The 18,740-nt window shown below is 44.1% G+C and overlaps 1 protein-coding gene across 3 annotated transcripts in view; it reads left to right on the forward strand.

Annotated features, from left to right (window-relative positions):
• The window catches only part of SQRDL (sulfide quinone reductase-like (yeast)), a 58,597-nt gene that overhangs the window by 6,903 nt on the left and 32,954 nt on the right, over positions 1-18,740 (forward strand). For 2 of the 3 annotated variants that reach the window (XM_011992111.1, XM_011992110.1), the window contains one exon: positions 18,437-18,687. In XM_011992111.1, coding sequence (XP_011847501.1) covers positions 18,454-18,687 — 234 coding nt within the window. In that variant the 5' untranslated portion in view covers positions 18,437-18,453. Of the gene's footprint in view, positions 1-5,191; positions 5,197-18,436; positions 18,688-18,740 lie in introns of all 3 variants that reach the window. The other variant, XM_011992109.1, reaches the window with a different exon arrangement.

Below are 18,740 nucleotides of genomic sequence, written 5' to 3' on the forward strand. Positions count from 1 at the left end.
CTGGAGTGCAGTGGCATGATCTCAGCTCACTGCAACCTCCACCTCCTGGGTTCAAGTGATTCCCCTACCTCAGCCTCCTGAGTAGCTGGGACCACCACGCTCGGCTAAGTTTTGTATTTTTAGGAGAGATGGGGTTTCACCATGTTGGCCAGGCTGGTCTTGAACTCCTGACCTTGTGATCCACCCACCTCAGCCTCCCAAAGTGCTGGGATTACAGGTGTGAGCCACTGCGCCGGGCAACCAGTAGCTTCTTAATCCCAACCTTAAAAATCTTTGTAATCCCCAGATGTGGATGGTAATAATAATAAAGAAAAGTAGATCTAGCCAATCATCCCTGTGATTTACATTGAGAAAGTGCTAAATTGGGACAGGAGGTAGAGAACTTTGTGGAAAAAACAAAACAGAACAACAACCACAAAAAAAAAACCCCGGAAATTTAGAACACACTGGGACTATCTATGTCTATAACTTTGGGAAGGGCAAATACTGGTGTTATGGACTCACTAAATTCATATATTGAAACCCTAACCCCCAGTATCTTAGAATGTGACTGTATTAGGAGATAGTGCCTTAGTCAGAAGTGGTGGAGAGCACCTGTAGCCCCAGCTACTTGGAAGGCTGAGGTGGGAGAACTGCTTGAGCTCAGAAGTTTGAGGCTAGCCTGGGCAACATAGCAAGACCTTGTCTCAATAAAAGAATAATTAGCCAGGCATGGTGGCTCACGCCTGTAATCCCAGCACTTTGGGAGGCCGAGGTGAGCAGATCACTTGAGGCTGGGAGTTTGAGACTAGCCTAGCCAACATAGGGGAACCCCACCTCTACTAAAAATTCAAAAAATTAGCTGGTGCGGGGATAGTGTGCATCTGTAATTCCAACTACTCAGGGGGTTGAGGCATGAGAATCACTTGAACCCGAGAGGAGGAGGTTGCATTGAGCCAAGATCATCACACCACTGCATTCTAGCCTGGGCAACGAACGGAGCAAGACTCTGTCTCAAAAAAAAAAAAAAAAAAATTAAAGAATAATTAAATTTAGATCATTAGAGTGGGGTCCTAATCAAATATGAATAGTATCCTTATAAGAAGAAGACTCGTCAGGAGCACATGTGCATAGAGAAAAGGCCACGCAAAGGCACAGTGAGAAGGTGGCCCTCTGCAGACAGGGAAGAGAGGTCCCAGGAGAAACCAGTCTCGTCAGCACCGAGGTCTTGGACTTTCAATCTCCAGAACTTTGAGAAAATAAATTTCTGTTCTAGACTTCATCTAGTCTATAGTGTTTTGTTATGGCAGCACTAGCAAATTAATACAACTGGTTCTACCAAATGGACAATTGGTTTAAAAAAATGGCTACAACTGGGCACATCTCTTTTAAGTCATGATCCCGACATGTCCATCACTTGCTCTTAGGATCCCTTACCCCACCTACGCAGAAGAGTCTCCCATGTACTTTCCTTCTACAGACACCCTGTGTGGTCCCTAGGATCCTGCCTGAGGTTGTTAAAGTCATATTCACCTTCATGATTTGATTGTTAGGAAGAGAGAAACTTGGCCTCTTCAGTAAGTGATGCAGGTTAGTTGTTGTGCCATGTACATAGTAAGTACTTTATAAATGCATGGTGGGTGATGGGTGATGATGTTGATGATCATCCTTGAATACCATGGGGTGACTCCCTTCTGATCATAATGAATCTCCATGTTTTGGCTCTAGCCCAGTCCTCAGGGAATTTTCATTCTGCCCAGCTGGGAACCAGCAGCTCTGACCCTAGCTACATGAATGGAGAGAAAATGGCTTGTCTTTATCCTGGGACCAATTTCTGACTTCTGGGAGGGAGGGCTGCTTCTGGAAGTGGGGATTGTGGTGATTTCACTCTATGATAACTTTTTTATATCTTTGGCTATTTGTTCTAAGGTAGCCCATGATGTCTTTATAGGAAAATGATGCGTTTTAACAACCACCGTGTTTGCAGTATAGATTGTGAGAGCTCTTCAAGACAGTGCTGGTCTAGTAAATGTGGTTTCGTGTTTCTGTGAGCACATAAATGATGCTTGAGATGGATGAGGGGCATCTGAGTTTGGAGGAAAGTCATGAGCCTTTCAAGGTCTAGGTGATGAAATCCAAGCTTGTTTTGAATCATTGAATAAGAAAGGTCTTTAATGGCAACTAGACACCTCCACTTATTTTATACTCAGGGAAATGGACTCAAAATGGCTAAATGACTATCTCATGGTCTCACAATCTCCATTTCGTCACTTATAAAATGGGAATAGTAATTCCCAGCTCTCTGGTTTTTGTGAGTAATTATATAAAGTGCATAGCACAATGCCTGTCACATATCAAGGCTTCCACAAATGATTTGGGGACTTAGGGGGAGAGATTGGGAGGAATGGTTTCCGTTCTAATTATGTTCCAGGCCTGCTTATTAAAGCCTTGTTATTCTTCGTCACAAAAATTCACATCTCGGGTCAATCTAAGGAGTTATTAGAACAAGTGTCCCCATTTGAAAGCCTGCTTGTGAACTTCTATTTTCCTTTTGTCGTTTAGAAGATAGCAAAGTTTTAGAGGATAGCAAAGTTTGATGCCACCCAGCCTGCTCCTTTATTCCATTGATGAAGAAAACATGGCCCAAAATGGGTCAGGATGAGCTGTACCTAGCACTCCCTGGGCTGTGGTCCTCGGTCTTTTGACTTTTGATATGCCCTCAGACAAAGCTTCACTGGGAATGGGTCAGTGTCATCTAGCTGGACACTGGAGACACGTGAGCTGTCTACACCTCATTCTATCCCAACTATTAAAGGATTGAGTTTAGAGTCTCTCCAACTATGTTCAAATAACAGATGTATACCTTGTAATTAAAGAGTCTTTTCTCATTATGGTAAGACCTCACACACTGGATTTCAAGGAATGATATGCCTGAATGAAATGGCCAGTCCGGTTTACAGTGAACTTCTTGCATGTCAGATTCTGAGTGGAAATCCCAATGCTCCTGAGGCTGATGAGTAGTTTTAATGTGGTCATTTAACAAACTCAGGAAAACAAGTTGATCCCTGTTGTGTGACTGGGAGTACATTGATTCCACATCAGACTTCTTTTTCCAGTGAGTCGTGTCCTACAGTCTGCAGATGGGCACACACAGGCATATACAGACTAGGGAAGGAAACCTGAAAATTACCTGACCAGAGGCCAACTATGAGTGGTGGGGTTGAAGTAGAGCTAAGTTGTGCTTATTTATGTACTAGAACGTGAGAAGTCAGGCTCCCACTGGCTACAGCAAGCAGAAAAACAAGGTGTTCTTTTTTTTTTTCTATATAATTCGGTCAAAACTCTTAACTTTCAGTTGCAATAATCCAATTGACTGACATGTGTTTTCTTTCCTGGAATCTGAATGCAAGCATTTTCCTTGTGTAAATATAATTCTTGTTTTCTGCTTAGCAATTGTATTGGCTTGGTGAAATTGTCAGTTCTCTTGTTATAATGCATTCTCTGATTGTAAAAGAAGCACAGGCCAGGGAAATGTGTAGGACATTTCTCAGGAGCAAAGGGAGCCACTGTTTCATTGTAAAGTCCTCATTAGCAACTCTTAATCAGTAACTCTGTAAAGAAAATTCCTACAGTTTTGCCCTGAAGAGTGAGGGAACTAAAGAACCCCAGTGCGGCTCCAGTTCTTGAATCATCAGAGAGCTATATAGATTGTTCCTGTTTCCCGATGACTCAGTCCTGGCCCACTACTGGTGTACTTGCTTCACAGCTTAATATTTAAACAAATGTTTGATTTATAACAGCTCCAGAGGGAGAGTTTCAACATGGCCCTGCAGGGCTAAGTGAAGATTGCTCCATTTTCTTTATTTGTTAACAATATACTAATACAGTTCCTGAACACACAGGCAAGAATAGCACTGCCATTACTCAAGAGGAGGTGTGCCAAGAGGAAGAGCACAGCTGCTATCCTTTCTCGGAACAGCACTCATTCAGTTTTCGAGGGGTGTGCTTTTCTTCTCTCTCACAGTGCCTTAGACCTTTACTCCACTTTGAATAATTCTAATATGGCTACTTACGTCCTGTCTTCACTATATTCACCTGAACAAGTGGATATAATGTCATAGTTCACATTCTTCCTTCTTCTTTATCCCCTATAGCTGATTGTCGCAAAAATGTCAATGTGTGTCTCACGTTCACACCCTTCATCTCTGTTCCCATTGCCCAGACCCCGCCCTCACTGGTGCCTGAATTTCTGAAACAGCCACTTAATGGATCTTCATATTCCTGGTCTTTCCTTTTATAACAGATAGACTCTTCTTACCCGTCATTGACTCTGCAGTGCCTAGCACAATGCCTGGCATCTGGTAAACACTCAAAAATGCTGAACTCAACTGAATTGCTCCAATTCATCCTCTCAACTTCTCCTGGGGACTCTTTCTAAGTCTTTCTAAACCCAGCTTTATTAAGACGTTCCAAGGGCTCTACTGCCATTAGCGGTAACCACAGGCTTAAATGCACACCAGGGCTGAGTAGGTAACATATGAACAACATAGGCTGAGTGCGGCTGGAGTGAACTGAAACCTTGTGCAGGGTGGGGAAGACCAATGACTGCTCAGCTCCAGCCAAGAGTTTCCATGTGAGAATGTGGGCTTAGTGTTAGAGGCCAAGAATCTGGAATATTTTTGGCGAGATTTCCAAATTTTTTAATGTTGATGCTGAATTCAAAATTCAAGAAAAGCACTGTGAGCCAAGCAAAACACGGCTCCGGCCTGCACTTGGCTTGCAGGTTGCTGCTTTGTGACCCCTAGATCAAATTGCCATTGTCTGGGATTAAGCTCTCAGACGTAAACTTTAGTAACACATGCCTAGCCAATCTTCTTTCTCCCTCTTCCCAGTGCGCTCGACTGCCCTCCTTTATATCCACAGTTAGGAGATTCTCATTGCAAGTGATTCTACTTTCAAAATCTTGAACCCAACTGTCCAAAAGTAGCCCAAACAGGTCCCTGCCATAACTTCCCTTTTTCTGCTATGTAATTCCTTTTTCTTCAGCTGCCTAGATGTCAACTTTGGCTTTTTTTTTCTTCCAGAAACCTTTCCCACATCTCCTGAAATTTTTCTCTCTTCCCAGCCTCTATCTTATCTGAATGTTTATTTGCATTTCTAATGCTCACACCTGGACCACTCCAATAGTCTCCTAACTGTTTGTGAAAATCAGCCTGTGTCAAACTGGTTTTGTTTCTCCTCCAACAACAGGGTTAATTTGTTCCAACACCAGAAGTTTCTCCTACTCAGAGCTGCTCCTTTGTGCGATCACTTTCCAGAACTTTGTTTTCCTGTGTAAAGCCTCAATGCCCTAGCTAAAAGAGTGGGAGGGGGCCAGGCCTGGAGAAATTGCTGTCTCTCAGCACGCAGCCTTTGAGTAGGCGCCATTTGAGAGCGCCATTGAGTAGGCGCTCAATGAATACTTGTGGAAACATTCTATTTATTTATTTATTTTTTTGAGACGAAGTCTCGCTCTGTCGCCCAGGCTGGAGTGCTGTGGTGCGATCTCGGTTCACTGCAACCTCTGCCTCCCAGGTTCAGGCAATTCTTCTGCCTCAGCCTCCCAAGTAGCTGGGACTACAAGTGCGTGCCACCACGACTGGCTAACTTTTTGTATTTTTAGGAGAGACGGAGTTTCACCGTGTTAGCTAGGATGGTCTCAATCTCCTGACCTCATGATCCACCTGCCTCAGCCTCCCAAAGTGTTGGGATTACAGGCGTGAGCCACCGTGCCCAGCCTGGAAACATTCTTAAATAGCAGCAGAATTGTGACCATGCGGATTTCATGTAAGTCTGTTTCGTGAAGATGCACTTACATATTTAGCATAGCTAAACGTAAGTAATTTAATCCTGTATCATTTGTGCAGGTAAAAATTCTCCTAAGAAAAATTCAGCTTAGATTATGTTTCCTGATTTTCACTTCTGCAAATTTAGCCACTGTGCGATTGAGACAAATTCAGTGTAGGTATAAACCTGAATTTGCACAGACTTATATGCTGCAGAAAACTTGTTTCTTACCTTCCTCTCCGAGCACTTCTGGCGGATGCCCTCCTTTATCAAGGTTAAATGGATAAAACAGATGTGAAGATTTTTCTTGGTAGAGAAGATATCTTAAGTTTCAATAGAATGAAGGATAGTATATGACAAAGGAAAGGAAGGCCACATGCTGCTGCTTCTAGAGCAGTTACTGCATTAAAAACTCAAACTGTAACTATGTTATTTCGTTGCAAAAATTTAGCTCAATCACCCACATAATTGTAACATTCTTCGGTAATATGTAATTAAATTGCATTTTAGAGACAGCGTCTTTTTTTTTTTTTCCTTTTTAAGATGGAGTCTTGCTCTGTTGCCCAGGCTGGAGTGCAGTGGCGGGATCTTGGCTCACTGCAAGCTCCGCCTCCCGGGTTCAAGTGTGTCTCCTGACTCAGCCTCCTGAGTAGCTGGGGTTACAGGCACCCACCATCATGCCCGGCTAGTTTCTGTATTTTTTAGAGACAAGGTTTCACCATGTTGGCCAGGCTGGTCTTGAACTCCTGACCTCAAGTGATCCACCTGCCTTGGCCTCCCAAAGTGCTGGGATTAGGAGAATTTTTATTAGGAGAATTTTTACCTGCATGAGCCACCGCGCCTGGCTTAAATTGCATTTTAAATGCCACCTGACAGTTTAGTGTATATGTGAGGAGAAGAAGCTGAGCAAAAATTTGTTAAACATGTAAAAGCTTCTATCTGACTGAATAGTTAGCACATGCGTTTTAATCTAGATGTATTATAATGTACCTGGGATTTGTTTTAATCAAGTATGGTGAGGCCAACAGATCAGGAGGTGACTGCCATGAAGGAAGAAGCTCTTACTCACAGTTCCCTAGAAACAGGAGGCATAACACCCCACATGGGGCCATAGGGGAAAGCACCTGCGTAGGTCAGGGGGCAGAAAAAGTGAGGGGAAAGAACAGGCGAAAGACGGTATTGGGAGGCCGGGGAAAGGGCTGACCAGGTTTGAGATGGGCTAGTTTGAATAATTTTAGAGTGCTCCAGGGTGCATGAGCTGCCTGTAGTCATATTTGTCTGATGCCTGGCCCTGGAATAATCAGGGCAGAGGAAAATTGCCTCCTGGAGTGTAAAAGCCAGATAGAGGAGCTGGTTCAGAATATGTCTCTGGATTGGTTGGTTTACATATCAAAAGTGTGGTCATAGGCAAGTCAGGCAAGCCTTTTACCATCTCTCAGGATGAGTTAGTTGTGGGAGGGGCAGTCTCTCTGGGATTAGCAAGGTCCCCAAATGTCAAACCATAAAAAAAATACAGACAATGAAAAACAGAATTAATACAGCAGGACTCAGAATATTTACAGCAAGGGGAAACAGTCAGTTGCCTTCCTGGTTTCATGAAGTATCTAATGCAGTGCCATTGATATGTGCTGTAAATATTACTGGACACATTACTTGCATGTATTTCAGATTAAGATGAGATCATGCTAAGAATCTCATTTATGGGCTGTTCAGCATTTTCTTGGCGCCTGAAGTTGTGCTAATCAGGTGACAGTAACAATTTCCTTTCTGAGATATTTCCAGATTTAGACCTGCCTTCTTAGAGTTTAAGTCAGAGGGTGTGATGGTTAATTTTATGTTCCAGTTTGAGTAGGCTATGGGGTGCCGAGAAATTTGGTGAAACCGTATTCTGGGTGTGCCTGTGAGGGTGTTTCTGGATGAGAGTAACATTTGAATGGGTAGATTGAGCAAAGCAGATTGTCTTCCCCAATGTGGGTTGGCCTTACGCAATCAGCTGAAAGCCTGAATAGAACAAAAAGGCTAACATTCCCATGAATGAGAGACAATCAGCCCTCCCTGCCTGGGTATCTTGGAGCTGGGACATTGGATGTTCTCCTGCCTGGAGACTCAACTGAAACATGGCTCGTCCTGTGTCTTGAGCTGGTGTTGAGACTGAAACTGTACCATAGGCTCTCCCAGGTCTTCAGCTTGCTGACTACAGATCTAGGACTTAGCTTCCATAATCTTGTGAGTCAGTTTCCAGGAATGTCCTTCATGTAATAGGGAAATGATGATGTTTGTTTTGGTTGCCTCCCTTGTTCCTTTCACCTCCTCTAGTTAAATCTTGTTTTGACCCTTCATTGGCTGTGGGCGCAGGGAGCTTGTCCATGTTCCAGGAGGTAGCCAGGCTGTAACTAGCAAGCATTGCTATGTTTGTATTTCTGATAAATTTTCTAAAAGAGATCTCAGAACAAAGGGTCCTGACTCACCAAGGATCCAGGTATTTGTTGTGATTTACTTTCTTATTCAAAATACATATTAGATATGGTATCTAATTTTGTATTTGTAATTTTGGGTTATGAAACCCCAAATTTGAAGCCCCAAATTATATAGGCTTCAATGCCCATAAAACCCAGATCTGCCCCTTCTTAGAAGCCTGCCCCTCTAGGAGACAGCATGTGGGGCCACCCAGGGATGCAGGACTCTTCTGTTCTGCCCCATCGCAGCAGAGGGGCCATCCCTGGAGCTGGAAGGTGCAGACTGGGAATTGCTCCCTCTCTGAATTGCTAGCTCCTGCTAATGCCTGCATTGCTGCTGCAAAGGATATTCAGAAAAAGTTCCTCGTCTGAAAAAGAATTCATGCTAGCTCAGGCCCTGCTGCTGATGCAGTGTGTGAAACCCTTGAGTGACCTCGCCTCTTAGAACCTCAGTTTCCCCATTTGTAAAGTGATATCAATACTTCCAGTGTGGGCTCTGGTTTGGGCCCTCTGAATTGTAAAGCTCTATGCACATGGGAGGATGTATGATTATAAGTTGTGTTGCTATTACTTGTATTGCTAATATCTTGCTATTATTGAAATATGTCCAAACCTTAACATTTCAGTGACTAAAGAGCAAAACCAGTGTTCACTCTGACATATTGTTTTTTTTATTTTCCATTCATTCACTCATTTTAAATTTTTATTGTGTAAACTTTCATCAAACATGTACAAAAATAGACTGCCACAAGGAACGCCCATATATATCCATCCACTGATTTCAAATTATTGCCAACTCATGGCCCATTTTGTTTCATCTACACCCCTACCACTTATACCTCCTAAAATATTTTCAAGCACATTCTGAGTCATTTCAGCTATAAGAATCTCAGTGTATATTTCTCAAAGATAAAGACTCTTAAAAATTAAATCAGTACTATTATTGTACCTTGCCCTTCTCTGCCAAAAAACTTAATTTCCTTCTTTTCAGTTTATTTAGTAAGCTAAACTTTAATAACAGGGAGGCTGACGCAGGTGAATCACCTGAGGTCGGGAGTTCGACACCAGCCTGGCCAACGTGGTGAAACTCTGTCTCTATTAAAAATATAAAAATCAGCTGGGTGTTGTGGTGGGCGCCTGTAATCCCAGCTACTCAGGAGGCTGAGATAGGAGAATCGCTTGAATCCGGAAGGAGGAGGTTGCAGTGAGCCGAGATCATGCCACTGCACTCCAGCCTGGACAACAGAGTGAAACTCTGTTAGAAAAAAACAAAATAAAACATATATTCACTCTCATCTCCCACCTCACTCCATGGGATTCAACCAAGCTACTTTAACTTTTTTTTTTTTTTTTTGAGATAGAGTCTTAGTCTGTGGCCCAGGCTTGAGTGCAGTGAGGCAATCTCCACTCACTGCAACCTCCTCTTCCTGGATTCAAGTGATTCTCCTGCCTCAGCCTCCCTAGTAGCTGGGATTATAGGAGCACACCACCACACCTGGCTAATTTTTGTATTTTTAGTAGAGACAGGGTTTTGCCCTGTTGCCCAGGCTGGTCTCAAACTCGTGAGCTCAAGCAATGCACCCGCCTCGGCCTCCCAAAGTGCTGGGATTATTTTATTTTCACTCAAATTTAAAGTAGCTTGGGCCAGGCCTGGTGGCTCAGGCCCGTCAATCGCAGCACTTTGGGAGGCCAAGGTGGGTGGATCTCTTGAGGCCAGGAGTTTGAGACCAGCCTGGCCAACGTGGCGAAATCCTGTCTCTACTAAAAGTAGAGAAATTAGCTGGGCATTGTTGTGGGTGCCTGTAATCCCAGCTACTCCAGAGACTTGAGGCATGAGAATCGCTTAAGCCCAGGAGGCGGAGGCTGCAGTGAGTGGAGATCATGCTGCTGCACTCCAGCCTGGGCAACAGAGCGAGACTGTCTCAAAAACAAAATAAAATAATTTCAGCCAATAGGCATTTTTCCTGAATTATTAGTTTGAATTAAGTGCTGTTGCTTAGTCATGTGACCTTAGGCAAGTTCTCTCTCTCTACTCAAACCCTCAATTTTATCATCTGTAAAATGGGAATTCTATTTATAAGGTTATGAGGAGTCTTTGAGACAGCACAAGCACAACTGGTAAACAAGAAATGTTAGTTATTATTTCGATGATAGTTTTTTTTTCTTTGAGACGGAATCTTGCGCTGTTGCCAGACTGGAGTGCAGTGGCGCGATCTTGGCTCACTGCAACCTCTGCCTTCTGGGTTCAAGCGATTCTCATGCTTCAGCCTTCCCAGTAGCTGGGATAACAGGCATGCGCCACCACATTCAGCTAATTTTCGTATTTTTAGGAGAGACGGGGTTTCACCATGTTGGCCAGGATGGTCTCGATCTCCTGACCTCATGATCCGCCTGCCTTGGCCTCCCAAAGTGCTGAGATTACAGGCATGAGCCACCACACCCGGCCAAAATAGGTTATTTTTCTACCAAATCCTGTCTTCTGGATGTGAAATAAGAAAACATTTGGTTAAGAGGTGTAAATAACGGATAATAGCATTAGGGCTGACTTAATTAATTAAATAGGCCCAGAAAGCCCAGGTGGGAGGATTTAGTTCAGGAGGAGGAGGAGTTTTCCAGCAGTCACTCCACCTGGGCAACAGATGTAAGCCTGATCCGTGCTGTGTACACAGGTGCTCACTGGTGCCCTGAGACAGGAAGCTACAGAGATCCAGACCGACAGCTCACAGTAAGCCTGGCCCGGGCCTGGCGGGAGGAGCAGGGTAGGCGACAAGAGCTGGAGCCTGTTTGTTGTCTGTTTTCCTCTTTGATTTTGGAAGTATTCTGCAAAGCGATCTGTTAAAGGTTGACCCTGTGGTTATTGAAACCCAAAGCAGAGTGGGCCCAGCCTGGCCTAGGCTTGAGAGGAGACAATTTTAAGTCAAAGACCCACTGTGTCCTCAAAAGCAAAAATAGCTGAAGTGTTGATGACAATCCTTGGCTTGGTGGATCTTTCATTAAGAATGCTCTGAGTAATTCTTGCTTAGCCAGCAGCTCTGTTTGAACTCTGCCAGGTGCCCTGGCTGCTCACAAACCATGTCATGTGACGTAAGATTAGGAAACTTTTGACACAGGCAGTCTGTATTGCTTGTCCAGGAAGGGCTGTAGTGGAAAGGTATGAAGTCCCAAAGACTTGTCCAGACCAGGTCTGGACCCAGGGGCCAGTGATGAAAGTAGGGGATGCCCAGTCAGCTGTCTTATCTTTCAGTCAACAGGGACTTTACTTTTCCAGTTAGACTGCGGTCATATCAAAGCATTCATTCCGATTCTTTGAAGGAGGGATGCAATCAATTTAGAATAGAGGAATATTAGTCTAACTTAAAAGCATAATACTATTTGATTATAAAATATATATTACATGTGCCATTTGGTACATGAAAGTTAAATTTACTTTATTTATTGATTTTTTTCTTTTTCTTTCTTTCTTTTTTTTTGAGACAGAGTCTCATTCTGTTGCCCAGGCTGGAGTGCAATGGCATGATCTCAGCTCACTGCAACCCCTGCCTCCTGGGTTTAAGCAAGTCTTGTGCCTCAGCCTCTCAAGCAGCTGGGATTACAAGTGTGTGCCACCATGCCTGGCTAATTTTTGTATTTTTAGTAGAGAGGGGGTTGCGGTATGTTGGCCAGGCTAGTCTTAAATTCTTGACCTCAAGTGATCTGCCCACCTTGGCCTCCTGAAGTGCTGGGATTACAGGCATGAGCAACCACGTCCGGCCAATAGTTAATTCTTATTTCTTAAAAAAGTTAAGTGTTTCAGGCTATCTTCTGAGGAGACTAAGAAATCATCTCAGATTTATACTCCTTGCTGACAGAAGTTTTCAGTTTTCTATTTCTTCTCTGCTGACTTTAGGGTCCAGTTTGGTCTTCTTCTTTTTTTGTTTGTTTTTGTTTTTTGTCTTTTTGAGACAGAGTCCCACTCTGTTGCCCAGGCTGGAGTGCAGTGGTGTGATCTCAGCTCACAGTCACCTCCGCCTTCCGGGTTCTAGCAATTCTTGTACCTCAGCTTTCAGAGTAGCTGGGATTACAGGCACCGGCAACCACGCCCCCCAGGTCCAGCTAATTTTTTCTAATTTTTGAAGAGACCAGGTTTCACCACATTGGCCAGGCTGTTCTGAAAGTCCTGATCTTAAGTGACCCACCCACTTCAGCCTCCCTAAAGTGTTGGGATTACAGGCGTAAGCCTCCTTTTTTTTTTTTTTTTTGCCTTCTGGTTAAGATTGTGTGGCTGGCCGGGCAGGGTGGCTCACACCTGTAATCCCAGCATTTTGGGAGGCCGAGGCAGGTAGATTACTTGAGGTCAGGAGTTCGAGACCAGCCTTGCCAACATGGTGAAACCCCATCTCTACTAATAATACAAACTTAGCTGGGTGTGGTGGCAGGCACCTGTAATCCCAGCTCTCGTGGGTGCCGAGGCAGGAGAATCGCTTGAACCTGGGAGGTGGAGGTTGCAGTGAGCTGAGATCCAGCCTGGGCGACAGAGCAAGATTACGCCTCAAAAAAAAAAAAAAAAGAAAGATTGTGTGGCTGTTGCTTCCTTCAACTGTATCTTTCTCTGCTTGTTGCTATAGACTTAGTTTAGGTCAATGTCAGTAATTCCTGTTGGTTCCTAAGTGATGTTTTCTGATACCACTTCTAATATCAAATATGTTATCTTTTTCAATACTAATCAATACCAACTAGGTGCCCAGTAATTCAATTCAATTGTGGCATTAGCTTCCGGAGTTAGTGGAGGCCCCGTAGTTTAGAGCTCAGTCCTGCAAGACTGCCCTCACTTCAGATGCCAGCCAGGCAGGGCATCTGCTGCTGGCCCCAAAGGGACCCACACCTGTGTCTGGCCAACTACAAATTCCAAGGCTCCCATGATCCATCCTCCTCAGGTTCGATAATCAGCTAGAACTACTCAAAGAACTCAGGGGAACACTCTACCTGAGTTTACTGGTTTAGTATAAGGGATACAGCTCAGGAATTGCCATATGGAAGAGACATACAGGGCAAGGTAGCAGGCTGGTGCAGAGCTTCCAGGCCCTCTCCGGTCACACCACCATCCAGCACATCAGTGAGTTCACCAACCCGGAAGCTCTTGTCTTATTGTTGAAGAGTTTTTATAGAGCTCAATTTCCAGCCCTACTCCCCTTCCCAAGGTTGGAGGCGGGGCTGAGAGTTCCAGCCCTCTAATCACAGTCACATGTTTGGTTTTTCTGGTGACCAGCCCCATCCTGAAGCCATCTAGGGATCCCACCTTGAGTCACCTTACTAGCATAAACTCAGGGACTCATTATGAAAAACGAATGACACTTCCATCACTCAGGTAATCCCAAAGGTTTTAGGAACTTTGAGCTAGGAACCAGGAACAAAGACAGAATATGTTTTATATTACACCATGGTTTAAAAGTGGCATTTAGGCTGGGTGGGGTGGTTTATGCCTGTAATCCAGCACTTTGGCACGGCGAGGTGGGCAGATTACATGAGGCCAGCCTGGCTAAAATGGTGAAACCCTGTGTCTACTAAAAATAAAAAAAATTAGCTGGGCATTGGGGCGCGTGCCTGTAATCCCAGCTACTCAGGAGGCTGAGACAGGAAAATCGCTTGAACTCGGGAAGTGGAGGTTGTAGTGAGCTGAGATCTCCTTACTGCCCTCCAGCCTGGGTGACAGAGTCAGACTCAAAAAAGAGAAAAAAAAAAAAAAAAAAGTGGCATTAAAAAATTATGATTCCTGCCCTGGTTTGTTTCTTTGACATTGCATCATGCTCCACCTTCTCCACAGGCAGGGCTGGATCATGGTTCTGGGTTTTCTGATTTGGAAGTTTGGGTGAAGTTACATTGTTAGAATTAGAGAGTAATTGAGATTTTTCAGCATTTTGAAACTTGGACATTCCCTCTAACATATTCTGTTGTGTTTTTGAAGTTGTTGCTTATAGTTCGAAAGTGAAATTTGACTGCAAAGGCCAGGACATTCTGCTATGCGACTGTCAATGATGTCAATAAAACTGGTTCAGAGGACTTTTTGTTTATAAATACTGAATCCAGGAATAGGCTATGGATAATTAATGAAATAAAGCAGAAGTAGCCTTCTTGGCTGAGTGAGAGAAATATTTGTGTACATTTTCAAGAGAGGAACCATGAGGTGTTAGCCTGGAAGGGAGCTAGTGAAGTGGCTATGTTGACTGGGGTGTATACCCATGGTTTATTGTCTCGCGCCAGGAAAATTTAGGACACGGACACACACAAGGAGTTTAGGAGTGGAGGTTTAATAGGCAGAAGAAAAGAGAAAGATAAACAACTCTATTGAGAGAGAGGGGTCTTCTGAGTGGAAAGACCGGGCTGGTGGCGGATGTGTCAGATTTTATAGTCAGGTTGGTGGAGGCCGTGTCTGATTTACATAGGGCTCACAGATTGGTTTGATCAGGTATGATATTTACATAGCGCATCAGGAAGGCTGGCCTCCCCACCCTAATGTTATTATGCAAATGAACGTTCCCCTTAGTTGGGGCCATCTTGTCTGCTCCTTACTGTACACATGGCTGACAGAGGGAAAATGGAGCCTCCATCTTGAACATGATTGGCACAACTGCCAGCATCTATGTCTGCAGCTCGATTTTACAGGCTGCTCTTTGTTAGACAGGAAAATGTCTTGGGGCTGCTTTTCATTAAAATGAAAACCTTACCGAGGACTTCCATACCCTCACTATCTGCCTAAATAATTTTTTCTTAACTCTTGTATCACTAGGAGGCCAAACAACCTCAGACGGGGTGGCTGGAAATCAGAAACTTAGCCAGGTCTCCTCCTGCCCCTGCCCTGTGGGGTTCTTTCTATGGGGCTTTTTCCATGGGGATAGATATAGTGTCAGGACCATGAAAACATGATTTTTATTTTCTGGAAAGTGAGGATTTTTGCGCGGTGATTCTATCATTCTGTGGACATTTAGAAAGAAAGGCAGGATGTGATGACTGGGTATGCACCATAAAATATCTTCTTCCTTCCGTATGAAACATCCATATCTTACTTGTTGATTTCTTCTTCTCTTCAATCTAAAAAAAATCTGTTTGAGTAATTTAAGAAATTTTAAATGTATAATGTATTAAAGAAAATTTGAGAAAAGTACACACAAAGAAGAGGAAAAATAATTATAATCATATTAAAACCATTGCTGATATTTAGGTATCAGTACCTTGAAAAATGGTTTCCCTTTTCTGGGAAGTTGTAGAAAGTATACCTTTTTTTTTTTTTTTCCCATTTAACGTTATCACACAAGCATTGTTTTGTTGCTGTTGAGACATATTGTTCTAAAGGTCATAGAGATAGTACGGTGTAGTGGTTTAAAGTAGAGGCTCTGACACCAAAATACCTGGGTACAAATCACAGTCTACCCATGGGCTGTATAACCTTGACCGTCACTTAACTGCTATCTGCCTTAGTTGTACCATCTGTTAAATGGGAATGATAGTGGTAGCCAACTCACAAGTTAAATGCTTATGTAAAGGACTTAGTAAATGTTAATTATCATCTAAAGGAATATTTTATTAATATTAATTTTATTTATTTATTTTGAGACAAGGTCTCCCTCTGTCCCCAGGCTGGAGTACAGTGGTGAAATCACAGATCACTGTGGCCTTGACCTCCTGGGCTTGAGTGATCCTTCCACTTCAGCCTCTCTAGTAGCTGGATGCACCAACATGCCTGGCTAATTTTTTTTTTTTTTTTTTTAATAGAGATGGGGTTTCCCTATGTTTTCCATGCTGGTCTCAAACTCCTGGGTGATCCCCCACTCTCGGCCTCCTAAAGTGCTGGGGTTACAGGTGTGAGCCACCATGCCCAGCCAATATTAATGTATGTGTATAGCAGAGACTTTTATAAAATACGCGAAAGCCGAAGAAATCAAAATCACTCATTATTCTAAAACCCAGAGAAAACCACTTACCAGTGTTAAGATTTTGGCTTTGTTTTTTCTAATACATTTTCTCTTACATAGTTGAGAGAATATTGCATTTCTAATTTGTTTCCTGATCATGATGTAAACACTATATATATATATATATATATATATGTAGAGAGAGAGAGAGACAGAGAGAGAGAGACAGAGTCTCTGTCACCCAGGTTGGAGTGCAGTGGCACGATCTTAGCTCATTGCAACCTCTGCCTCCTGGGTTCAAGCAATTCTCATGGCTCAGCCTCCCTAGTAGCTGGGATTACAGGTGCACACCACCACGCCTGGCTAAAAATTTTTGTATTTTTACTAGAGACAGGGTTTCGCCATGTTGGCCAGGGTGGTCTTGGACTGCTGACCTCAGGTGATCCACCTGCCTTGGCCTCCCAAAGTGCTGGGATTACAGGTGTGAACCACCACACCTGGCCTATGTATTTTTTATGAACATAATTTTAAAAGACTACAGAAATCATCTTGGGTTCCATGTTTTAGTTAACCCTTCCCCAGTGTTTTGATATTTGGTTTGCTCTCTGCCCCCATATTAAAGTGGTGACCTGAGCCTTTCCCGGCCTGTGTGGAGCCTGCAGTTTTTTTTTTCTGTCCCCAGGACATAATTAGCCCTAATCCACAAGCCAATTAACAGAGGGGTGACCAGATTATGAATACATTTGTGAAAAACATCTTTGTAGTGGTTTTTCTTCTTCAGTATTAGAGGTTATTTCCTTAGATTAGATTCCTAGAAATGGAAATGCAGGGTCAAAGCGTAAGTTTCCAGAAGGGTCGTATTGACTCTAGACTCCTGGCAACACTGTATGTGCCTGTTCTACTTACCGTGGGCCTCCAAGTCCCCTTCGTACAGCTCTAGGTTGCTTCTCAGATCTGAAATATTGGAGAAGTTGTTGGGGCACCAAAACTCTGGAATAAAGTTAATCTTCACAGCCCCTCGGCTCCTCTTTCCCATTCCCTATTATTTTTCCGCCTCTCCAAGGCCTTTCTTTTTATAACCCCTTTGCCCTCTCAGCTTTCTCTAATCCCCTTGTGCAGACTTCCTCTTCTCCAGTCGGGAGGGGGGAAATGATATAATGAAGTCATTTCATTAAGAAGTTAGTGATCTTAGCAGCTGTAAGTGTTAATCCCCAGCTGGACACTTGCATTTTAATAAAGGGTTCTTGGAGCAGTGTTGAACCCTAAGCACTGGACTTGACGGTAGGATTTGGGGCACTGTCATACCTAGGGAGGGAGATATGAGTCGGGGTCACTCAAAGTTTGCAGGTGGATGGGGTCCTGGATGTCAGGCCAGCTTTGTGCATGGGGTGAAGCAAAGGTCAGTCTCTGAGAAGCCTTACTTTCCTCTCTGCCAAAGCACTCACTGCTCAGAGCAGAAACAGGTTTTCTTAAAGGTAAAGTGAGTCTCTCGGAGGAACTGTTAAGGAGAAATGTTTACTGAATTGGATGTAATAAAAGACTGGTCAGCAGCATGTGCAGATTCCTTCAGTAAAATATAACTTTATGATACCAGGTAGGGCTCCTTTTATGGCTTTCTGAAATCATCTGGTTGAAATTGCTAGAGGTGTGGAGGGCCTTCACTTGTGTGTCTGTGGCCGGTGATTTAATTACATTGTATTTCCCTGGGCAAGCAGAGCCAGGAGGCCTCTGGAGGGGGCTGCGGCCTTGATGGCCTTGGTGGGTACTCTGAGTTGCAGAAGGTGGGTTTCTTGCTAGATGGTTTCTGTTTCAGTAAGGTCTTGGGTGCTTTTTACTGCAAGGAATGTTGTAGGTCTCTGATTGTGGACTCGTATATCAGTTTTCATGGACTGAAAACCCAAAGAAAGCATTGGAGAGTGTACCTCAGTGGAGAATGGGCCAACAGCTGGATGCAACCAGATGGTGCCCTGGATCTTATGGATGGACAAGGATGGGTACAGACAGGTTATTAGGAAAGAATTAAAGAATTGGGGAATTTGGTTCAAAGTCCTCGATAGCCTGAGCGTAGGAGGAAGGGGAGAAATGGAAAGTATAGTCAATTGATAGCTACCAATTGGGTGCTCTCAGGAGGCCTTGGGACCATAGCCAGTGGGGAAAGTGGTCTTGAGAGATGATGGGGACCAGTGGGAGTGGGCCAGATGCTGGCCTTCGTTCCTCCTGGGAAGAAAACGCTTCAGTCCCATGATGGTTTCTACCTTGGCACTCATAGCCTTGTCTCTTCCCTTCCAGACTGATCCTGCCTGAAGATGGTGCCACTGGTGGCTGTGGTATCGGCGCCCCGTGCCCAGCTCTTTGCCTGCCTGCTCAGGCTGGGCACTCAGCAGGCCGGCCCCCTTCAGCTGCACACCGGGGCCAACCATGCAGCCAGGAACCATTATGAGGTGCTGGTGCTGGGTGGGGGCAGTGGTGGGATCACCATGGCCGCCCGCATGAAGAGGAAAGTGGGTGCAGAGAATGTGGCCGTTGTTGAGCCCAGTGAGGTAAGCCTCTCCTTTTGAGGGCCTGGGTGTGTGTGTACGTGTGTGTATATGTG

The sequence above is a fragment of the Mandrillus leucophaeus genome, unplaced genomic scaffold, assembly GCF_000951045.1.
Source record: "Mandrillus leucophaeus isolate KB7577 unplaced genomic scaffold, Mleu.le_1.0 Scaffold402, whole genome shotgun sequence".
In the NCBI taxonomy this organism is placed as follows: Eukaryota; Metazoa; Chordata; class Mammalia; order Primates; family Cercopithecidae; genus Mandrillus; species Mandrillus leucophaeus.